We start from the raw sequence: 23,832 nt of genomic DNA, 5'->3' as shown, positions 1-23,832 counted from the left end.
CACCTATCGGCTAACCGAAAGCATTCATTAAATGGATCTAGAAAAAATTGCGACATCAAGGGAAAAGGAAAGCAACGAAGTAAGTGAATTATAATTCGAAATTTTGTAACACGATTCTCGCAATTATTAAAGATTCCGAACATTCAAATTCAAAATGTACCATCACAAAATAATAATCGTAATAATTATAACGATCGCTATAAAATAAATTAATAATAATAATAATAATAATAATAATAATAATAATAATAATAATAATAATAAGTGCAATGGTATTTATATGTACGATAGTAAGAATAATATAAAAACAGTTATTGTAATGACAGAATTTATATTAAAAATCGATGTCGTTTCTCACTCTACTAAAATAAGAACTCTCACTGGATTCCATTCTCTTCACTCACGATTTTTCACTTTTTCTTATAACCATACGAATTGATTGCTGAAAAAAATTAACAGATCATTGAATATTAGAATGTGCATATAGGATTCATCAAATACTCTAATTATTATTGTAAAAGTAACTAATCCACAGAAATTTCTCTTTTTTTTCAATAAATACTTTTTTCTTCGTTGACATTTTACGTGGATGATATAATGAATAAATTTCGCACCATCGTATTCCTTATCGCACATAAGCAAAAGTTCGAGCCACTGTGGTCCGGTAACCCGCGGGATTTGTAACGTGCCACCGTAACAGTCGGGGAGGGCCTTGGGCGACAAATATTGATGAAGGGATTTTCGATCGGTGCCATGGAAAATAATCTAGTAATTGACAGAATAGAAAACGTGATAAATATTCCAAATGCATGATGATAATAGGTCAAATAATTTTGCATTTATTGCAACGATAAAACTGAATCGAAGATATTGGAAAAAGAAATAACATCTAATTGTAATAATGCTAATATGTAAAGTATATATATTTTGAACATGCAATTGATTACCGGAATATTTTTTATCTATAAAAATGGTTACTCCCTTCAGAAAAAACGACATAAATAATAAAAAATGGAAAGTATTTACAAAGAATCCATTTTACATAAGGTTTATTTACAATTTATAGTATCCGTTTGAAATGATATATTTTCAAAAAGTTAAAACGCGTATAAATTTGAGTGCAATATTGATAATTTACGATATAGCTTTCTTGCAATGTATCTGCTAAAAATAATATTAGCTTAAAAAAAGGAATCTTAATTTGAACATACAAGATACTTACTCGTTCTTTAAGTTTTGGCTTGAGAAATGGTTTGAAGAGGGAAAATACGACGTTAAAGACATAAGGCTGGTTAATGATGTGAATATTTTTTATCCTTAATGGTACAGCGTCCTGCAGCCAATCAACTATTCTTTTGGCAAATGGTGGAGTGAATTGCCACGTCTGCTGTATGCTTAGACCATCCATGTCGAAAATGACTACCGCACCAGCAATCTGGGTTGTTGGCTCGAGCATCGCAGCCTCGAGATACAAAACGCAACCCTTGAAAACCTCATCAAGGCTACATTTGTTGTGCTTCCATTTTTTACCAAGCTCTATTATCAATATACGCCGACCGTGCTGATCACGATTCGGTAATACCGTGAGAATATTTTGTTCGAATATATTCTTTTCTCGGCTGGGTTTTAAACCCTCATAAACGTTCGAGTGACGAACTTTAAAGCTGTAATATTCCTTCACTAATTTGATTGAAGATTCCGGATAATACTTGCAAGGTCTAAGGAACCGTATCAGCCAAGCCTCATTCTCCAACGGACAGAGCAAATCTTTCTCGGCTGTAAAATAGAACAATTTACAAAATATCAATTATTCACTCTCAATTCTTTACTTGCGAAAGCTAGAGACGGGGTTAAAATTCCGAACTTAGAAATATCAGAAAGTTCAGCATTCTGAGTTTTTATAATAAAAAATCATTAGTTTCGTAAAGATCACGTCAGCAAAAGTCTATTTCATTGATTGTAAATGATGTAGAAGGGTACAAGTACCGATAAAAAGAATTAAGTTACTAATACGATTTCATATACAAGGTAATCTTTAGAAATAATATAAAAAAGACAAAACTATTCGAACGACCAATACTACGATTTACAGAACTCCGAATATGTAGTATCTAATATATCATGAAATTCCAAAATTTTGATTATACAAAATCAGATATATCAGAAAGTTTAAATATAATAATAAATAAGGCTAATGAAAGATTCGTCGGATTCGCAAAAGCTTTGAACGCGGAAATTCATATTTTTGATCGTCTTTCTTACCGAAAACCGCTCATTCAAACCGCTCAAGATTCCGAGAAAGAATTTTCAGTACTTTCGAAATACCGAAAACTAACACGTAAGGCAAATAGCAAATAGATCTAATGCTTTTACATAACAGAACCACTTAAATATCATAATTATTATTATCATAATTATTGTTTATTCCGTTGATAGTTTTCTACTCAATCATTTGAAGAATTTGATATCAAAAAGTTATTGTTTACCAGTGATATTTTCAGAAATTTATTTACGAGAAAATCCGTGGCATTGAAGTAACTCCTGATAAAGCCCACACCATAGACTGAATTGAGTTTCAACGAGATTCATATTCTTACATCTTATTTAGGGATGTTGTTACATTTCGCGATAGTCAGGTAGCCGTTAAATTGAAAGAAACAATTTGAATAAAGTACTTGGCGAGCCTTTGTTCAATCTCGGTAAATTCACTTATGTCCATTTCACCAGTGGTTGCGAATTCACCAATTTACCCAATTTTTTTTTCAACTCCATCTTTTACTACGACATTTATAAAAAATTCTAATTCTCGTTGTGCAAAACAACAATACTGAGTGAGAATTAATATCGAAGCATGCGCCAATATTTTTTGCATTTAATCAATTAAACAATATCCATAATCGCGCATAAAATGTGCTTGAAGGAAAGCAGTAATTTCGATAGGAGATTCATATTTTTCATTTCAATTGAAACTAATTTAAAAGACCGTGGTGAACCATCAATTAAAAAAAAAATAACCTAAGAATTCTCAATGAGTCAAGAGTCAAAGTACCATCTTTGAGCCGTTCTTCCTTCATGGTGCTGTATCACAATTGGTTACCTCAAATTAAAATTGAAAAGTAATGGAATGTTCACTTCCGAGAAATTCAGATAACTCGCTTGAGCTTCCCTTATGTTTATGGAGTTCAAATCATCTCGAACTGTAACGAAACATATTAGTCTCACCTTTGAGTAATTCTCTAAGTTGTTCGACTGCTTCTTTCTGAAGTTCTGGACTTTCACGAAGTTCTTTCTTCGCAACTTCTTGAATTTCGGGACTCGGCAGCCCAAGTTCGAATTCGAGTGTAAAATCTCCCAGTTTTATGGACGGCAACTTATCCATATCAGTCAACATGGTTTCTGCGAGATATGATAATAACAAAATGTGAACATTAGAAACCAATCAACCAATAAGATCGAAATACCGATTAAAATGAATGATCTGGCGTGGGGATTTCGTGTTGGTAGGAAAATGAAAAAAGAGGCCGAGGAAATGGTGCGAAATAATGTAAAGGGCTTTATTAGTCGCTGGTGGGAAATGTTGAACATTATTAATTGCCCAGCAATGAAAGGATTTCCGTATTGGCCCAATAATAAAATCGGATCATCTCACGAATAATCTCGCAATGTCGGAGCAATCCCGCAATAAATTGGTCCAAAAAGTATATCAACCTGAATGATGTGTTAAGGAGTTTGTTAGGAAGTGTTTTTTCCTAGGAAGAAATATTTTTCAATGGATATATTAATTATAATTTTGAACTCGTAATGCATGTGATACTTCGCGTATTTCGGATCGGACTGAGGTATGTGCTTCTTGTTCATCTGTTCTTTCATTAGTTCCGGTAATCTCCGGTTATTCCCGATTATATCGGGAATAAATATACAATGCCAAGTATTCAAAGATCCTTCCTCCGAACTTTAGTTTTAAATGATTTTTCTGTATTTTCATTGTCAATTAAATTTTTTATCCTATTATTATTACAATAAGATGATAAGATGATCGTGATAAGAAAAAAATATAAGATCATTTTAACATATTCAACAACAGTAAATGAATTACGCTCTCTGCAGTGAATCGTATACACCTGCAACGGTACCGGCTAAAGGGTTTTATCGCCTTAAGCGAACAAAACTGGTTCTTTCTTGATAGATTAAAAAAGATACTGTGATAGTAAAGACCGAAATTAGAATGAGTTAGAAATTTAGTATATTACACACCGAGGGCAGGAAATAAGGAAATTACATGTGATCTGAGACTTTCCTTATTTTCCTGCCCGAGGTGTGTATATGATTCTTCTGTCCGACGCAGGCGGAATGCGGCAACTTCGGCCCGGAGGGCAGAAGAATAATTTTTCACCACACATGCGCCGAAAGTTCAACTTTCCGAAATGGGAAGGTTGAATTTTCGGTGCATGTGTGGTGAAAAATAGTATACACTCCAGGGGAGTGAAAATAGACTACCTCAAACCGCGGGTAGAATTGTCACCCGAGCCGAAGGCGAGGGTGATAAGCTAGGTGTATAATATACTGTCCTTGCTTCCCTAGCCGGCTAAGCCGAGGCCTTCAAATCGCACATGCCAGGAAATCAAACTTTCGGGCCTAGGGTCGTAATATACTATTTCGAAAATGCTACACAAATATTAAGAAAAATTACGATAAAATTTTTTTTTTTTTCCATTTATATAATTTATCTTGAGTTTCTGGTTGTGTTAGACAGAGAATACAAGTTTCATTAATCCACTTCGCTCCATATATAAAACGAAGAGCGCGAATAGACGTACAAATACTCGCATTGTATTTATAAGCAATGTACGAAATTCACTGACAACATCACAAACAAACTTAACGTGCATTTTTTGCAAAACGAAGCTCGACGAAGGAATACTCCATCCGTCTATATCTGGAACGAATTCGAATACACATTTATTTATTTGTTCTTCATTTCGTCATCCCTCATCCATCCACGTATGAATTTGTTTACATGTCTACCTATTCATTCGTTCGTCCAGATAGATCACTTCACGATGATTTTTCAATACATCCCATAAAATTTCAGATTTAGAGTCCACGAAAAGTCGTAAAATAAACCTAAAATATAACATGAATATGCTTTGAAAAAACGAGAAATAAGTGCATGAATGCCCCAGGATATTCAAGTGAAGTGGTTTGAATATGGCTCTGGTCTCTTCAGTTGTTTCAAACAATTGTTTACAATTTGTGATAAAATAATTATTTTTGTTATATAATTATAATTTTTGTGACTAATGCACTCAAACTAACATATATTTTTATTTATTTATAACGTTAATAAGAAAAAACTGATCTCCGAAAACAAACGACAGGCTTATTAAATCATATTTTTTATATTTGCGTAATCGTTGTATTCACAACGAAGTCTGGTAGAAACGGATTTTAGTTTGATTTTTGGACCTTTGACACTGCATCACTCGATGGCTCTTAAGACTAAAAAAACTCGAACTGTCTAAATTTCAAAAACACAAAATTTGAAATTAAAAAAATTATAAATCAAAAAATTGAATCAACAAGAAAAATTGGCAGTTGTCTTTGGCGATTTTTTTCCTTGCGTGCATTACCTAATGTACGTATATTGTAACGTAACCTCCTCCTGAGCGACCGAATCGACTCGAACCCGAACGTAAACTCAAAAAGGGGCATCACGACGCGGCGCGATGTTTTGATCGAGCGCGTACAACGACCGGTGAGACGCGTCACTGCTGGCCGGCGGCGGCCGTACTGGAGGGCAATACAAAGGCCTGATACAAGCGGCGGAGCGCGACACTAGTGGCGCCGCGTATTAAAAACTCGAACTATTATATTTTTTTGTTTTGTTAATTAAAATTCAACGCAATTTCGTAAAATATTGTAACTAGGCTCAAATGAAGCGGAAAATTATAACGAATCGAAGAAAAATAAGGAAAAGATTATTTCTTTTAGAAAATTGGTGTAAATTCAAATAAAACAAGACGCGTATTTATGACGCATGCGCGGATAGAGCGTTAATGGGCTATAGGACGCGTACGTGACTTTTAGCAATTGTAATTATTCGAATCATATTAAAACAACTAACAATGTTAAAAAATGAAGAAAATTAAATAATAACGGATCAAATCGAAGTTTTTGTTATTGAAAATCGGAATAAGCAGAAAAACATAAAAAGCGGTAGTCCGCGCATCGTATGTTAGCCCGCGCAACCAACGGGCGAGCGTGAATCATGGCAACGGGCCAATCAGAGAAGGCGTTACGAAAAGATGCGCAGAACTGATCCAAAAACCAAAAATTCGGCGTTTGATAATTTTATGGTGGGGACACGGGTATAAGAAGCGCTGCGCGACTCATTCGGGAGGCAGTCCTTCCTCAAAATTCTGACTCGGAACAAAAAGGCTGACCTCAAACATTCTTCTTGATTTTGGCAAGCAACCTAACCTATTATCCTAATTTTTCCTGGATGCCTGGAATCTCGGAGCGATTCGGCGACGTTTCAATCCCAGAGTCCAGGGTCCGCACCTAACCTCTAATGATTTTTCTTGTAAACTGATTTGTAAATTTGTAAATTCTCTTTTTAAATTCAAAATTGAAACTAATCGAGTCCGAGTCAAACAAAACCAAGATTTCTGTAAAGTTTGTAAATCTTGTAAATTTCAAATAATTAAAAAGGCCGCGGTACGAATTTGAGGTTATATCGCGTCAAACCTATAATAATTTCTTTTAATGTATAAAATCGAAACATTTTTGAATTATTGAAACTACTATTTTGAAAAGCGAGCGAAAAAACGTGTAAATTAAAAATTTGATCAATTCGAAAACGGCGAGCGCAATCGAAATTTCCCCAATTGTCGAACGCAATCAAAATAATAAATAAAAAAATCAATGATCCTGTAAAATCGATAAAAGTTGAATAAATCCGAATTGTTAAAATTGTCAAAATCGAAATTCCGCGTTCTCACGTTTCTTTCATACCTGCTCCTTTTAAAATTAAGGTAGCTCGAACCGACGCGTGGCGGCGTTCAGGCCAGGTCGGCAAGAGCGTTACGTTACAATATCTCACCTTTATGGATTTGATATGTCCAACGGCCAATTTTTTTTTGTTTCAATTAACTTTCCGGTTTGTATTTTTTTTTTTCAATGAAAATTTTATAGTTATTTGGAAGGATTTTGGATAGATTTTGTAAGCGTGATTTTTTTCTTAGAACGGTTTTTCATACCTCATGTTGAATTAATTTTTTACTATGATTATTTGGCAGAGAGCAATTGAAGTCGGGGTTCCGTGGAACGACTGCCTAAAGGGTATAAATGCACTTGTACCAAATTTTTTTTTAGAACGACAAAGTGTGGGAATGATAGAACAAGAGAATGATAGAATGAGATCATGATATTGTTTATTGATATTGATATTGTTAAAATGAAAGAATGTGGATTAGAGAATGATAATGAAACCTAGAGCATGATAGAATTAGAGAACGATAAATTGCTAGAATGTAGCAACGTGAATGCGAGAATGAAAATGAATCTGAGAACACGATATAGTTAAAGAATGATTGAAATACACAATTGATTCAGAAAATCATATCCCGAACGTGAATTCGTCTTCCCTAAGATAAAATGGAAAGATATAGTCCTCGAAAATTATTACTATTTGGCTGTAGTAACAAAAATCAAAAAATGCAAGATTTGGTTCCTTTTTTTTTAACGGTGGCAAAGTTTCCAACAAACAATAGCAATAACAAATGGAGAATTGTCAAATGTTGGAAAAATCTCGATTGCAAATATAATTATAACTAAAAAGTTATGAGTAAAAAGTAATCATGGAGTCCTTTTTTCATTCTCGCGATCTGTAAACTTTTTTCCATTTCCTAAATATAGTTATATTAGTTAAAAAATCGTCCTAATCTCTATAAACGAAATTGACGTTCAAAAAATATTTGTCATCAACTAGCATACCCGTAAACTTTCTAGCCTGTTGTTTTAGGTTCACAACGATCACTAATCATACGTGACGGCGGCCTTCATAACCTTATTCAACTCACAGCTATAATTGTAATAGCGCATAACTAATCAAACTTTGCATTATCAATAGAGTCGGAAAAAAACCCTAATCAAAATATGAAAACGTCCTTGGTCAGCTGTCACAACCTTGATTATGCCTCATACTTTGTGCTCGAGATCACTCTGTAGTACCGCTAGTATACGCTCGCTTCACCACATATTTTAACTAATGAATTGATAAACAAAATACGGTTGTTATTCCTGCGTTCCCGTAGTCGTACTTCATAATGCTTTTTGTGCACGGTACAATCACCACTTTTTTTTCTTTCGTTAAAGCAGACCTGGAGCATACCAGCCTCTTTTGTTATTACCAAGATTCATGGACAAATTGAATCTGCGTATAAGTGCGACCATTGAAAGATATCTGAAAGTTACGTCAATTTTAGTGGAAACGAACAACTTGTTCATTACAACTAAAAAACCATTTCGAAACGCTTCAAAAGATACTGGATTAGAACATTTTTATTGGAGTGCCGTATCGGTTCAGAATTCGCACCGTATAGTGTCAGACGTGTAGCCGCATCGCGAGTACGTGCTAAAGGGATAGATATCAATATAATAAAAAATTTATGGATTCTGTATTCTGTATTCGCGAAAGCTGTACTCAGTTAACTGTATTACGTACTCATTAAGCCAGAGAAACTGGATAAAAATATAATAATATATCTTTATAAACGATAATGATGGTGACATTTATTCACGATAAATTTTGATAGCTCTAAACATCCTACAGAGTGATCTCGAGAACGAAGCATGAGGCGTAATCGAACATGTAATGTCGATTGCTTCGTTCAAAGAGATCACTTCCTACCCCGAGAAAAAGAGTTTAAAAAATGAATTTAAATCTCTTCCCGTGATCTCTTCATGGAGCGTTAAACTATATGAAGAAAGACTATGGCAACGCAGGAATAACAAGCGTATTTTATTTATGAATTCATTAATATGTGCATGGTGAAGTGAGTGTATACTAGTGGTACTGATCAAGTGGTACTAATCATGATCGTTCGATTTTTATATTCTTACTACATGGATAGGCAAGTCAATTAAAAATATGCAAGTATTGCCTGAGATTTCCTAATTCCGTGATTCAGCGTTTACGAAAAGTGTGACCCTGTGAAGTTGGCATTACTATGATTTTTTATATTCTGTCCTGAAAATTAATGATGATTAATGATTTGTTGTTTAGTAAAAGAAGCTCGATTTCAACGGGAATTTGACCCAAAGTTGATTTTTTACATTCCTCAAAAACATGACAGAAATGGGATATATAAGATTTGATTCATTTTTTTTTCATTTACATCCAAGGAATGAAGCCTGAGTGGTCCCATTTCTTTTCCCATATTACCGAGTTGACATTCTATTCGGGAACAGTTGCTTGGAACGGCTGTATTTCGAAAAATGTCGGTTTTAGAATTTTTATGCCTCTGAGGGGCTGTGTGTGTTTTGCCCCGAATTTTTTTTTTTTTTTTTTTTTTACGAAATTCGGGAAACAAGGACTGGGCATCAATTTTGGGACACAAAAATAGTTGAAAGACTATATGCTCATCAATGAAACTTGCTTAAATCCTGAAGTGTCCATTTTGCCCCATACTATCCTACAACTTTAAGAGAGAAAACAGTTTCACTGTTTCATTTCCAGTTCATTAAATTTTTTCGGATTTTTTTGCTAATGTTTTTTGTCCGAAAAGTTTTACGTTTTTCGTTTTTATTACAGTTTGTTTTCCTAGAGCGCTCCATAGCATCTCCAAACGCTCATTATGAAGTGCAAGGATCTATCTAATTGGTCTTCTATTAAAATGGAATTGATATTTGCAATATGGCCAAAAATGGAAAAAATCGATCGAGAGCATTATGGAAAATTATTAAATGTTCAGGTTTTGACCATTGGCACAGTTGTTTTACAAGCTAAGTTATGGTTAAGTGCGTCTCCTGACGGAATTGTGATAGAAGATGGATGCATAACGAAATTAGTAGAGATCAAGTGTTGTTATTCGTAAAAAACTGTACCCATTTACGATAAAATCTTCAAAACTTTCAATGTCCCATATTTGGTTGATTTGAATAATAACGTAGAACTGAGATCAACTCATCAATACTACACACAGTACCAAATGCAAATGTACGTGACAGGATTGTCACATATTGTGATTTATTTATATGGTCACCAAAAAAAGGCTATGTTATTACTGTATCACGAAATGATTCTTTTTTAAAGATCTAATACCGAAACTACATTTATTAAACTTCGACCAATATTTACTAAAATTGTGTGAAAGCGACAAAGAAAATATCAGTCCTAAATAGCTTTATTTTTTGTCGTAAATCAAGCAAAATAGTACATTGTGTACTATTTTACTCATCTTCGCCTCGCGCGCTGCTCCGCGCGTTCGGCTACGATTTGTACTGAAAACATAGCGCTCGGTGTATAGTCCAGTCACCTTAGCATAAGTTCTATTCAAGAGACCTAAAGGTTAGCCAATTTTTTTATAGGTTGTTTGGACCTACAGGAATATAGCCCTGTAGGTGTCGGTAAAACACCTACTTTCCGTACTGCCGGCACGCTTGAAAAAGCTCGGAAACGTGGTTTGGTTATATAAAGTATCGTGTGCATCTCGAAGGCAGGGTGGATCTTTGTTACACAATGTACTATAACGTTGTTTAATGAAACGATAAATTTTTAAAAAGTGTAATGTGAGAGACTGCTTTAATCATCCGCATTATATGCCAAGAAAAATAATTCGTGATTGTTTTATTTATGTAACGTGTGAGTCTCGAACTGTGATGAGAAAATAATTGAAAATAAGTATTATGCCTATACATTCAAAAATCTAGTGATGTAATGAAACCAAATTTTTTGCGTTTTTCATGTTTTTTGTAGTTTGTTACTGAGTAATAAATCAAAGACTGTGCATTACAATGGAATAATGTGGAATAAAATTTGAGAAATCACGTTGGCACAAAGAAAATATCCGAGTTTATTGAATAACACCTATTTGTATTTTTTTAAATATGTATTTACGTCATGAAATTAAACCTGTTTGACAATTTTATTGTAGCCAGTTATTAGACGAAATTTTACTTTTGGAGAGATTCTTCATCGTCACTTGATTTCAAAATCGGAGGCAGTAACTTTACCAAAACATAACACAATGAAAACTATATTATCACAATGCAGTAGCATTCTCAAAGGCATTTTGTCCAATATTTTATATATCCGAATTCTTTGCATAGTCCGCTCGATATCTGATTAGAACTTTTACCGTGAAACCTTTTTTATATTGTGAATATGATGTTCAACTGTACAAGATTGTTCTACTCTGAACTCTGTGCAATCAATGATGACGCGACAGTTTCTGTAATTTTCCTTAACCCTAGAATGCATGACTGGGGTGTGAGCACACCCCACGCGAACTTCAAACTACGCTCCCGTCCTAACAAGCGACATTATCGACTGATTATTGACGGATTTTTTAATATATAAATTCAATTGAAATTTGTTTTATCGTACATCATTCTTTTCGTTATAAAAAAACGAAGAAAATGGTATAGGATAAAGTCAGTTTAGCATCGTAGGACCGGGTTTATAAGCAGAAAAAGAGTGGGGTGCGTTCAAACCCCGGTCATGAGGTTGAGGGTATGAAAGAAGGCACATCAGGTGTAGGGTTAAAATCAGCAAGCATTCTGGACTGCATAATTTTTTTAGAATACGAAATCATAAAATATTAACACGAATGGGCTAAATGGCGCAAAAGGGAGAAAACAATTTTAGAAGTCGTAGTTCTATGCAGCTTAAAAAGAACACTTAATGTCGAGAATGTAGCCCCACATGTCATTTTTAACCTCATATTTTATAGTCAAATATACAGAAAAAATAAATAATCTATGCGACGTAGCCTTTAAATTTGTTTGAGAGTGACAAAATTTTATTATATTAATGACTCCATAGAGTACTAACACTTTCTATTATGAGAGCAAACAAAAAAATTGTTTTTTTGAGCTCTGAGAAAAAAATATCGATTATTTTGCATCACCCTAATAAACACCTCTCTACTTTTCTTTGACTGTATTTTTTCCACTTTATCATTTCCCTCATCTTTAACTATCCCTACTTTTGTATCGGTTCCCCCTTTAAGGTGCCTGTCCATGTGAGAGTAAAGTCTCTCGAGAGAGTAGCATATACTCGCCAGTGGACACACTGCCGAGAGTAACTGCAGGCGTGTGTTACTCTCAGTCGTGAGAGTACTCTCGAGAGGTACTTTCAGAATTTTTTCTCACGTAAACAGGCACCTTCACTCACAGCACGTCTACTCCTTTAACCGGCTACACGGAAAGTCCACTCCGTTTTAAATATTTCGAAAGATTATTCAACGGTTTTTGTATTTTTAACACAAAACGGGAATAATTGCTAATTTTCGAACTGCTATACTTGTTGAAAGGGCTTGATAAAAAACTTTTCAAAAAATCAGACCCACTCTCAATAACATGTACGTTGAAAAAGAATTCGAAATAATGCATGAATCGAACCTTCCGAGACAAATTTATTTAGTATCTTTGGTTATTTATACCTAAAAACAAATCCTCGCGCAAGGAGAGTGCTGCCAAACAAATTAAGAGGGTAAAATTATTCTTTTTTGATTATTTTAGATCCCCTCCACCAGCCTGATAATATTTTACGTTTTTTACCTAATGAGATTTAGAAGGGGATCAAGAGACTCGGTAGAGTCTCGGGACAAGTACATTGACAGCCCTGTCGTCTGCTGGCCCGAGCTCGCCGAGACTATCTTTTCTCTGAATAAAACGATTCGCGGTGATGGGGTTGAATTCTTTTGAAAAAATTTCTTTTTATCTGAGTCAGTGAAATCAACTATTTCCGAGTAATTAACGTTCAAACCTAATTTTGTATGGAAATAACTGTCTGCGATGAAATATCTAATGATTCCAAACGAATTTTGGACTTCATTGCATTAAACTAGATGGTCTTTACCCCAATGCATTGCGTCACTTTCTAGTTTTATTACTAAAATCAAATATTCAGTGTATCTCGATTAGGGTGTCCGAAAAATATTGTTTCTTTTATTCTTCCATGTTATATCTAATTATACCAAATTTACAACGGAGAACATTTATCTGAGAGTTTCTTGATGAAAAACAGTGATATTTTATAAAAACTAAACATGAAACAATAAACTACTGCATCACGCGAAGAGAAGTAAGAAATAAATAGTAGGAAAAGAATTTAATTATGCAACGGTGAGCGAGGATCAAGGTTGGAAAAACACGCAGCGGTTATAAATCGGTGGCTGTCTCGAATGCGCTCTGAAACATCTGTAATTATGAGATAATAATTGAAAAACTCGTTCGCTTGAAAAAATTCTGTTGTAAAAAGCCTTGCGTGAAAGAGACAAAAAAGAAGGAGAACAAAAAACTCTGAAAAAAAGAATATCAAGAAGGAGAATTGATGGAGAAGTCGAAGGAAAATACGAATTATTTCATTCAGAGCTCCTGTCTTGCTCTCCGTCTATATTGATTACGAAATGTCTAAGGCAAATCAAATAATTGTGCACGCCCTCTGATGTTGTGAACTTTGTGCTATTGCACAATCCAGTTTGAATTCTGATCACGTACGTATTTTACACAATTTTCATGTATCACATTCACCAACTTTATATTGATTTCACGTTTCCAACATATTTTTGTTAAAAATTAAATTCGATTGTCATTAGCATTACTATCATATGTATTTTATTTGTAATTTATATGTAATTTAGAACGCATTTTCTGAACTCCTCACTGGATTATTTCATATTCACTATCCTCTACCGAAATTTACATGACAAATATAATACGTTCAGAATATTGTGATGCATCGATAGCTTATTTTATATACCTAATGAGTTCGTGAAATGCATTAAATAATATGTTATTTTTCATATAGTTGAAGTATATTGTATATAAATATACACTCAAAAATATGATGTGTAAATATACAAAGATAAAACTCTATAACAATCGCAACCCGAGACAAGTATAAATTACATTTTACATTGATGTTCTATTCTATCGATAACGATGCAGTTTCAGAATCTTCATTGCAAATAGCGTCATTTTGAACGATTTTCCAATATCTTTATGGTAATAAAAGAAACAAGAATGGTAAACGTTTGGAATATATTTTGTGCTCGCATGTTTTCAATTCATTTTGTCCTATCGATTGCGACTGTTTAAAACTACATAATTCAATAAATCCAAAAATTAAATTTCAATAAATGAAAATTACATTTTTTCTTGAATTCAAAGAAGTGCGTGGTTTTTGCACACTTTTTTTTATGATCTTGTAGTCACCGATTAGTGATACTAACTACGAATGTAATGATCATCTGATACTATGTATCAAACTTTTTTTAACAGAAATCAGAAATGACAGTAGGGAGCTGAAATAATAAAATTGATATGAAGCCCACAGATGTGTTAATTGGCAAATATTTTTTTTCAGTCGCGACTTTTAGCGTAATTCTTGAATATGGTAAGAAAGTGACAATTGTGAAGTATTTTTGTGTTAACGATAGAACAGTACCCAGAATTTGATCAAATCTCGACAAGCACACTGTTTCAAGTGAATCGAGAGAAAGATTCGTCATTTTTTTCGGTAATAGGTTTGTATGTAAAAAATAGAATATTCGTAAATGCATGTCTTATCTTGGGTCAATGCAAATACCATGTCTTATTATCTCATGTAGAATTTTGTTCATAATATATTTTTTGTACGTGGGTTCGAATCTTTATCAGATAGAAATTGCTGGTCCGTCTTCGTACATATGTATGAAGTAACAAGCTCATTATTGCAGTGGAATAGGCATTTTTTATGACTTGATATTTGAAAAAAGTGCATCAGTAGTAAGGTCTATAGTGTTGTGTACTTGTTGCTGTTGTTTTGTTGTATTTGTTTCCAATTTTGGCGATGGGCTATGGATGAAAAAAAACTGTTATTTATTGAACAACGGTGTTTAAGCGAAAGCGAATAAATACCTAGTGAACCATTGTGTACGGCACCAGTAAAAAGATTTTTTAATAAAGGTTAGTGATTCGCTTTTGCAGTTCTGTTCAATACGCTCTATTTTGAGAATCTGCTGAGAAGTGTAGTACGGTGACAGGCAAAAATATAAGCGAACAAGGTATACGTTCGTTAGAAGTATAATAACAACAATTCTTTGGAAGAAAAAAAAAGTTTTCTGTGTTGAAAGCTACTTCGTCTTGTGCATTTAAAACACGACATATGTATATATTTATAGTATGTAATATACTCTGAACGCTTCATTGTTAAGAGTCACCGCACGTGCGTAACGCGCGAATAGTTAATGGAGATTCGACTACTTGCGTAATCAAATATAAAGTTTTCGTATTGTAACCATTAATATGTGAGTACAAACAATCATTCAGTTGTTTTCAAGATTTTATAAACAATTATTTTATCAACTCTTATCACAACTACTATGTAATTAAATAAAGAGATGTATAAACCAAGACTCTTAGTTCACGCCAACTATTCAAGCCCACGATATGATTTTTCATTCAATCTAAAGCTATCTAAATAATAGCGCAAGGAATAGAGGGGTAGAAAAAAGAAAATAATTTGTTTCAGTAATACTCTGCGAGTAATTTTTTCCTATATATTAAGGATCCATTTGCGCGTGAGTCTATCTTTTTTCTACTTTTTTCTAACGTCGAAGAACATGGCTTGCTATGATTTCCTGCAGAATTGAAAAAAACACGCTCAAGGCTTGCATACCTCGTAGTGCAACGCGAAAAAATCAACAAAAAAACACAGAAAAACCAATCGTCCTCGCATGTCTGGCTAACAAGAGAAGAAAACCGAAGGTTGTCTCCTCCCGTCCTGGCGCTTTCGCTTTGGCCCTGAGAGCCAACGAAAGATTTTTTCACATTCGAAATTGTCATTCCCGGGGCTCAACGATAAATATCCAAGGGGCACGGAAATTAAAATTAATTCTTTATTATTATCTAATAAAATTAATTTTTTTATTCCAATAAATATAATGTATATATACATTTATTTATACATTCAACTTACCTACTCGTATCTTAGCCATATTTCCCAACACAAAAGACTTTTCAAGATTCTGATTAATTTTAAAAGTGCGTGCGACACGTCGATTGTGATGGAACAATAAAAATTTTAATTAAGCGATTCACTGGGTCGTAAGATACACATGTGTGCTTATATATATGTATATATAAATTTGTATAACGTCAATATTATTATGCAAAAAAAAACAATAGCAAAACCGGTCGCGAATGGTCAAAAGCAACCAAATAAATGCTGAGGACAGCTGTACACGCTTCCTTATACGTGTATGTCCCCTCCCTTCTTCGGGCCAAGACTGTGTTGAAGGGAAATCATTCCACGTCCATAAATGTGAGCCAGCTAAGTATAATGCCTTCACCAATGTGTACAAACAATAGAATTACATTTGTACCTGTTCATATGTGTTATGTATTCCACAAGAATGAAACCAATTGTCGACTCAGAAAATAGTTTTTAAAGAACTAAAAATTATCGACCCCTTATCCCCCCCCCCCCAATTACCGTGGAATTAAATATTTTTTTATCGGCTATTATAGTTAGCTAATAAAGTTTGAGGTGATCTATTTCATATTGAATTCAGTTTTGTTCATTTGAATAGAAATTAGACAATGGAATAGACATTTTATGGAGTTCGATCATTTCATAAATCATAATTTCAAATTGATTGATTTATTTATAACAAATAATTCACTCAACATATTTAACAAAAAAAAAATTGATTCAGAATTGCCAGGAGCTTGGATTGCAATGACTGCACGGAACATCGGATCAAATGTTATCGCTTCTGCGCAGGCATGCATATTGTACTATTATAAGGGTAAGTCGAATCATATCATAGAAAAGTAGTCATAATATGTTGAAATAGATATAAATGATCGATATTTTTCAATTGTCTGAGAATTGAGAGAAAAATTGTACTATATAATATAGATATTGCCCTGATTGATTTCCGTGTACAATTTATTCAAAGAGTAAATTCGCTACTCATTCATACGTGAAAAGAGCAACTCGACCGACTCGCTGGTCAGCTAGTGTACCTAGCACTTTCGCAGCTAATTACCGATAGCATTGTTTATTTAAGAGATATAATTTTTTTATTTATGCGGTAGCCTATTTATGCAGAGTTTATTTTTTGACCCTGATTCTTTCATCACTGGGATAATTTTTGTCTTTTATTTTCGAATTATGAAAAGAAAATTCAGTCTTAGAAAATTAATGATCGTTTGTATACACATTAAAATGGTCAAGAGATCTGTAATAGACTTTTGTTGAGTTTTTGGGGTTTTATATTTTCCTTTGGAATAACACCCAATGAATTATTTAAATCGACTGAGATCATCAAGTGTACGTTCTACTATGTACTTTTTACATGTACTTTGCGTACATGTAAAAAATCTCATACCAATTCCGATAAAAAAATTCAAGTATCAAGGATAAAATATATCCGGGAAATTGTTCAGTACATACTCAATAATAGAAGCGAAGCAAAAATATGGTTTCATAACAGAAGACGAGTCATCGAGAAATACATTTCTTTCTATACCGGGCACTGGTATAATCATTCAGAGCAAAAATCATAGAATTATTGAACAGAGCACAGCTCTGTTCTATATGGTTTCTAAACCAGTTATAGAAAAAAGTATTTGATAGAAAAAAAAACTCGTAGGGATAATTTGAATATAAAAAAATTGATTAATTTTCGCGACTACACTTCCGATCGAAAGGGTAAATATCTTATAACGTTGTTTACCTCAAGTATAAAAATATCGTATTTCTTCTTAGAGAAAATTCCTCTTACGTCATAATAGAAAAATAGAATAATTATTTCTGCGTCCCGGAATATTGTCAAAGGCTTCCCGAAAGTTATTCATGATAAAAATGACAGTCAATTAATATTATAATTTTGATTATTCACAGGTAACTTTTTTTCTCGTGTTCAGATAGTATACAATTCCTTCTTTCTCTCTTTCTAATAAAAAAAAACTTTTATGAAAGCGCATCTTGATATAATTTACATATTTCCCCGAAGAATAGCTAGAATGAAATAAACTAATCAATCAACTAATCACCCGCTTGTTTTTTCCCCCATTTCCTTTCATGTGTATCTTTTATTTGTCCCACCAAAACTGTCATACTGTCATTGCATATGTCGAGCGAAGTAGAATGAGTCACGATAATTTCTATGGTCAACGTGGCCGTCAATGGAATTTATAATACAGGTGTGCTTAGACTTGATGCTTGTATAATGCAAAAAAATAATGATATCAATATTATAAATAAAACTATTACAATATTAATAACCAAAATGGATTTTATAGGGTTCATCACAAATTATAAATTGGAAAGAGAACCACTAAGAATGAAAAAAATGTTTCGCAGTGATGAAATGACTTCGAAATCTCGTGGAGAATAATTTTGCAATAACTTGGAAAGAGATAATTGATAAAGATAAACAGATAAAGAGACAATTGATTAACGAGAATACCAGGATGAATGAATATGGAGGAATAAAATTTTAGTTATAGACAGCGATGAATATAACTTATAGAAAAAATGTAGCATTAGCCTTTGTTAATATTCCTAAGTATGACTAATGTTACTCGAAACGTTCCTCTTACGCATGTTGTTGTCAATCCATAAAAATTATCACTTAATTTGTTGCACAGAGCTGAAAACAAAAACAAAAAATTTTGCTCACCTATCTTTGTAGTGTGTTTCTTTTTGCCTTTCAAGAACTAAAAATAATATTATAAGTAGGCAAATCTAAGAGCTATATCACAGAGTAAAATTAACCGTTCAAAGTTCTCGTCTGAAAAAAATGTAAAATTTTAAACTACAATTTTTCAGTTATTTTATTTTTTTCAAATGAATTTTGTATAGAGGGACGATGGTTCAGATCGCGACGAGAAATGAAACTGAACGGAAAGACGTTTGTATCAGATACATATATAAGAAATAGAGAGTTCATGGCTCTCTTTCTTTTTCTCTGTATGCCTCTCTTTCTTTCTTCCGTCATGCTTGGAAAGAAATCAGCGGAAAAAAGAGGGGGAATATTGGCGTGAGTTTGAGCTCTGACCTACGGGGTTCCCCTTCTTTAAAAATTTGCTGTCAAGCTCTTGTTTGCTTACGTACTTTATTATGTGTGTGTATATATATACACACATAGTGCGTACATACGAAAGAAGAAACTTGAGTCACATCAAGATACCATTGAACAAGGACCCGATTACCTTGATCCTGACACGTATTCTTCAACACATTTGGAACTTGAAAAACTTGTTTTTTTTTTACGATACTTCCATCCTTTCATAGTCATAATATTAATACACTTTTTCGTCTGTTAATTAATAAGAAAAAGAAATGTTCGTATCGCCTATTTTTTTTTCATCATTACGAGGAAATTCGATTCATTTCTACAAAAACAATAATTAATTGAATGTAGGGAATGTTCATGTGAAATGTCGTATCCCTCGAAAGAAATAAGCTCAACCCTTTATAATACTATTTTCTATCAAAGGTAATCCAGTGTTCTTCCAATGGGTTGAACGGTGTATAAAATGTAATGTGGATAAGTAATCGATTGATTCAAACTGTAAATTCGGAAATTCAATCAACCCGCTATATCTTGATCGTCATTGATTTCTAGTGTTCAATGAGAACAACCGTTTTATAATTCATTAATCAAGAAGTAATGGTTATCACTTTGTTTCGAAGAACAGATATAGAAAAGATATTTATCCTTAGTCGTTCGCATTTTATCGTGTGTAGGGTGAAATATTCAATCGATTGCCATTTATCAGTAGTCGATTTTGAATAAGTGAGGAGAGTGCTAAAAACATCTTCAGCAGTATTTCGACTCATATATAGTATGAATATACAGGCCGAATAGTGATACATAGCCAGTAACTGGGTTTGTACCCTATGTTTGCTCATTCATTTTTTCTGATCACGCATACTTATCTTGTGCGCATCAACGTAAAGAATAGGTCCATGGACAACAAGTTTTTTTCCACATTATCGTCAAGATGGACGTACGATTCAAAGTCCGTGGGTCGATAACAGACACGATCTTCGTCTCCGCTGAGGATGTGTTTTAATTATCTCTTATTCAAATTCGTAATGCAGAGACAAAAAACTGACACGGCCAACATTTTTACATTCTAGATACTTTTTTAATTCCTGCAATCATATTCTTTATAAATCATGCAATAAAGTGATGATGTTCACGAGTAACGTATTAATTTAAAGAGCAATAATGATTCAATAATTAAAAAAAAAATACAGCAGGAGCCCCACCTCCGAATAATTACCCATTTTTTTTTGTATAGGTATTTCGATAGTTGATACCTTTGAAAATAACATAATAAAATTTCAAATGAATATCTCAAATAATTTTTGAGTTACACTCTTCTAAAGAGTACCCGTTCAGCGGTTATCTTTAAACTCTTTTTTCTCAATACTACATTTTTAAAATTTGCTGCAGTTGTAACTCGAAGACAAATCATCCGATCTTTTCGATTTTTTAAAACTTTTTTTTTGTATATGGGTCATTTTCCATGTCAATTCAATGACGTTGTGACGGTGACCCTCTTTGATTAAAAAAAATTCTTAACATGTTTATTAGGGTGGTTCTTATTTGGGGTTGAAATTCATTTTCTCAAATTCCACCCCTGGTTCGATTCTAAATCACTAAAAAAGACACCACACCAAAGCTGTGGTCAGTGGGATGATGGGAAAGGGTGCCGGCAAGCCCGGTCGTTGTTTCTACTATTAATGTTAATAGTCAAGTAATAATCATGTTAATAGTCAATAAATATGTTAATAGTCTACTTGACTATTTTTTACAGCATGAATGCCCTTAAGGCAGTCACCGGTAAAATCATGAAAATCAATGTTTATAAGACTTTCAATTCAAGAAACAAAATTTTGTCAAATAAATGCAGAAGTTGCCAAGCACATCGAAAAAAAAAATACAAAAGAAGAAACACTGGACGCAAATAAAATACAACCACGAAAAATACAAAGACAAAACATTACAAAAACAAATTGCAACCTACAAAATGAAGATCACAAAAATAATAGTACATTATGTATCAAGGAGGCAAAGTGGCAATTTCAACGCCGAGCGTTGAAAGCCGTTGCCTCCGAGGTACCCACGATACTTTATATAACAAAACCACGTTTCCGAGCTCCATCAAAGCTGAATATTGCACAATATTTTTTAAAATAATATTTCATTTTGGAATGTATCATACTAACTGCATGTAGTATAAAACATTCACTTAATGGTTGTAACGCGTGGGAGGGGGGTCGCAGAGGGCGAAGCCCCCCGCGGGGGTCTGGGGGGCGGAGCCTCCCGAGAACAACATTTATGATTTTTAAATAAATTAAAATCTCCAGGTAATTAGATAAACATATAGTTCATGTTTCAAGTTTTTTATTTTTACATTCATTTTTAGATGATATTAATGGTACAGTTTTTCAAAATAAACTTTTGTTTTCTGGGAAATTTCAATTTTCAATAAAGATGTAACAACGAAGACAATGGAATTTATAATAAAAAAAAAAATTTTCAAATTATCATTGCGAACGAATTTTTCATGAATCAAATATAGATGTTGTACGGTGTGGAATATTCCGTAATAGATTGTATCGAGTTTGCTAATTTCGCTGAGGAATCTTCTGTGATAAATGACGATTTATAAATATGGGAGTACTTGATCTGTACCTTTCATGAAACGAAATTTTTCATTTTTGGATTATATTAACCGTACAGTTTTTAAAAATAAAATTTTGTTTTTTGGGTGAGTCGGAATTGCTGTCACTCGATTCTCTATCAACATTTTCTTTAGTGCTTGTAATTGTTTCAATTTTTCGATGTTTCAGTGGTGGAGCATTGGTGTTCTTTTTTAAAGGTCCGGCTGAGGGAAAATTCACTGCCTCTGATAATATGTTGCCAATTTTTGATTTATTTTTTATTGATTCTTCGATGTAGTTTTCTGCGACGGTGCTGGATTTCCATCCACCGTGGCGTTTTAAAGTTGTAATATTGGCTCCGCTGTCTGCGAGCAATGTTGTCGAGGTTCTGCGAAAGGCATGGCCGGTGTAGCTCGATGGGTTATCCAACTTCAGATAAATAGCGATTTCTTTTGGCATTTTGAAAAATTTATGAATCCCGATGACTTGTGAGGTGCATTTTCCTTTTTGGAAATTCAAGAAAAATCGTTCCGTTGCTGCATTTGGTGGACGTAGATCAGCATACTGTTGTACAATTTTGGCAAAATTTTCAGTGATGACGAAGGTACGAGGTTTCTTTGTTTTGGTATTTGGCAGATTGACGATCAGTATTTCACCCTGTTTGATAATGTCTTTCAGTTTTACATTCACTAGTTCATTGCTGCGACAAACCCCGGTGATGCCAAAAATGAGCGCAACCTGTAAAAGATGCGTCATATTTATTTGTAGGAAATAAAATTACAAACTGGCTTTACAAACATTAAAAAAATGTTCAATTTACCTTTGTTGCCAAATATTCGTTGTTTGGAGCTTCAGATAGAAACTTCTCCACGTTTTCCGATGATAGCACGTTTGACTTTTTACTTGTGAATCCTGAAGATTTTTTTTTAAAAAAAAGCTTTTAACGAGTGATACGCGTCAATGTCAATTTTTTCGTTTATCTTCAATGTTGCTTTCAGCATGGAATATATGGACCACAGCGTTGACGATTTATATTTCTGGGCCAATTTGCTGAAATACACCATTATAATGGATTCTGATGTAATTTTTGTTTTGTGTGCTCGTTTCCACTTTATAAATGTTTCGTACGCGGCATCATAATAATTTTTTGATTTTGTTGGTAGCAAATTATTTTTCGTTTTTTCAGCTGCTTCTTTCAGACCGGGTGGTGTGCACTGGGCCCACTCATCGCTACTATGTTTTTCATTTTCACTCATTATTTTTCCATTTATTTGTCTTTTATTATTTTTCTTTAGCACGACACAGATGATGTTACTCTTTCTGTGAAAAACGTACTAAGGTTATGTACCTGGCCCTTCGCGAAGATTCTAGGTAGGTTTAGTTCTGTAATCGAACAACTGATGGCAGCAGCTTTGCTGCTTAACGGCGTATAATAATGAACGAACTGCGTGATAGGAGCGCAGGCGCGGAGTACGCATTCAGGCACTTTTTCGTACAGCTAGTACAGAAAAGTCTAATTTCCAGTCCTAGGAGTTGAAAGTGGTGTTTTTTGTACTCCTTACCACTAATCTACTTTAACAGTCGGTAAAACATTTACTTTCCGTACCGCTGGCAGGCTCGAAAAGCGAGGAAAACGTAGTTGTGTTATATAAAAAAATAAATTACGACCGAAAAAAATTATAAACCAAAGAATTTAATCAATAAAAATTGAACGTTGCACTTGGTATCTTACTCGATTTTCTAATTCGTGAGTGTAAGATACAGGTCAACCAATTCCAAAAACGGAATTGTATTTACATAAAAATTACTAGGAATATGTAATATATTTTATAACACAAGTGGATATTTCATAAATATCCTTGATAATATTGATAATGATAAAAAAAAATAAAGTTTGAGCTCAAATAACCGTTAAACCAATAGACTTAGCTACA

At 33.6% G+C, this 23,832-nt stretch overlaps 2 protein-coding genes across 3 annotated transcripts in view; one reads left to right on the top strand and one right to left on the bottom strand.

The window, feature by feature from the left end:
- Positions 1-258: 258 nt before the first annotated feature.
- LOC122418199 (alpha-tocopherol transfer protein-like) lies at positions 259-19,126 on the bottom strand. 2 transcript variants are annotated; one of them, XM_043432282.1, is made up of 5 exons: positions 18,900-19,126; positions 3,223-3,396; positions 1,223-1,776; positions 615-765; positions 259-442 (listed from the first exon to the last, which is right to left on the bottom strand). In XM_043432282.1, exons 2-5 carry the CDS (start codon positions 3,389-3,391, stop codon positions 411-413), a joined length of 906 nt encoding a protein of 301 aa, XP_043288217.1. In that variant the 5' UTR covers positions 3,392-3,396; positions 18,900-19,126; the 3' UTR covers positions 259-410. The 2 variants fall into 2 exon arrangements, with proteins under 2 accessions (XP_043288217.1, XP_043288216.1); XM_043432281.1 differs by lacking the exon at positions 18,900-19,126 and adding an exon at positions 16,187-16,372.
- Positions 12,936-23,832, top strand: part of LOC122418197 (alpha-tocopherol transfer protein-like) — a 232,972-nt gene continuing 222,075 nt past the window's right edge. Inside the window, exons 1-2 of the mRNA XM_043432273.1 lie at positions 12,936-13,721; positions 16,926-17,018. The gene's annotated coding sequence lies outside the window, so the exon portion shown is untranslated. The remainder of the gene's footprint in view (positions 13,722-16,925; positions 17,019-23,832) is intronic.

The sequence above is a fragment of the Venturia canescens genome, chromosome 11 (assembly GCF_019457755.1).
Source record: "Venturia canescens isolate UGA chromosome 11, ASM1945775v1, whole genome shotgun sequence".
Lineage (NCBI taxonomy): Eukaryota > Metazoa > Arthropoda > Insecta > Hymenoptera > Ichneumonidae > Venturia > Venturia canescens.
This window is presented reverse-complemented; position numbering and strand designations above follow the sequence as displayed.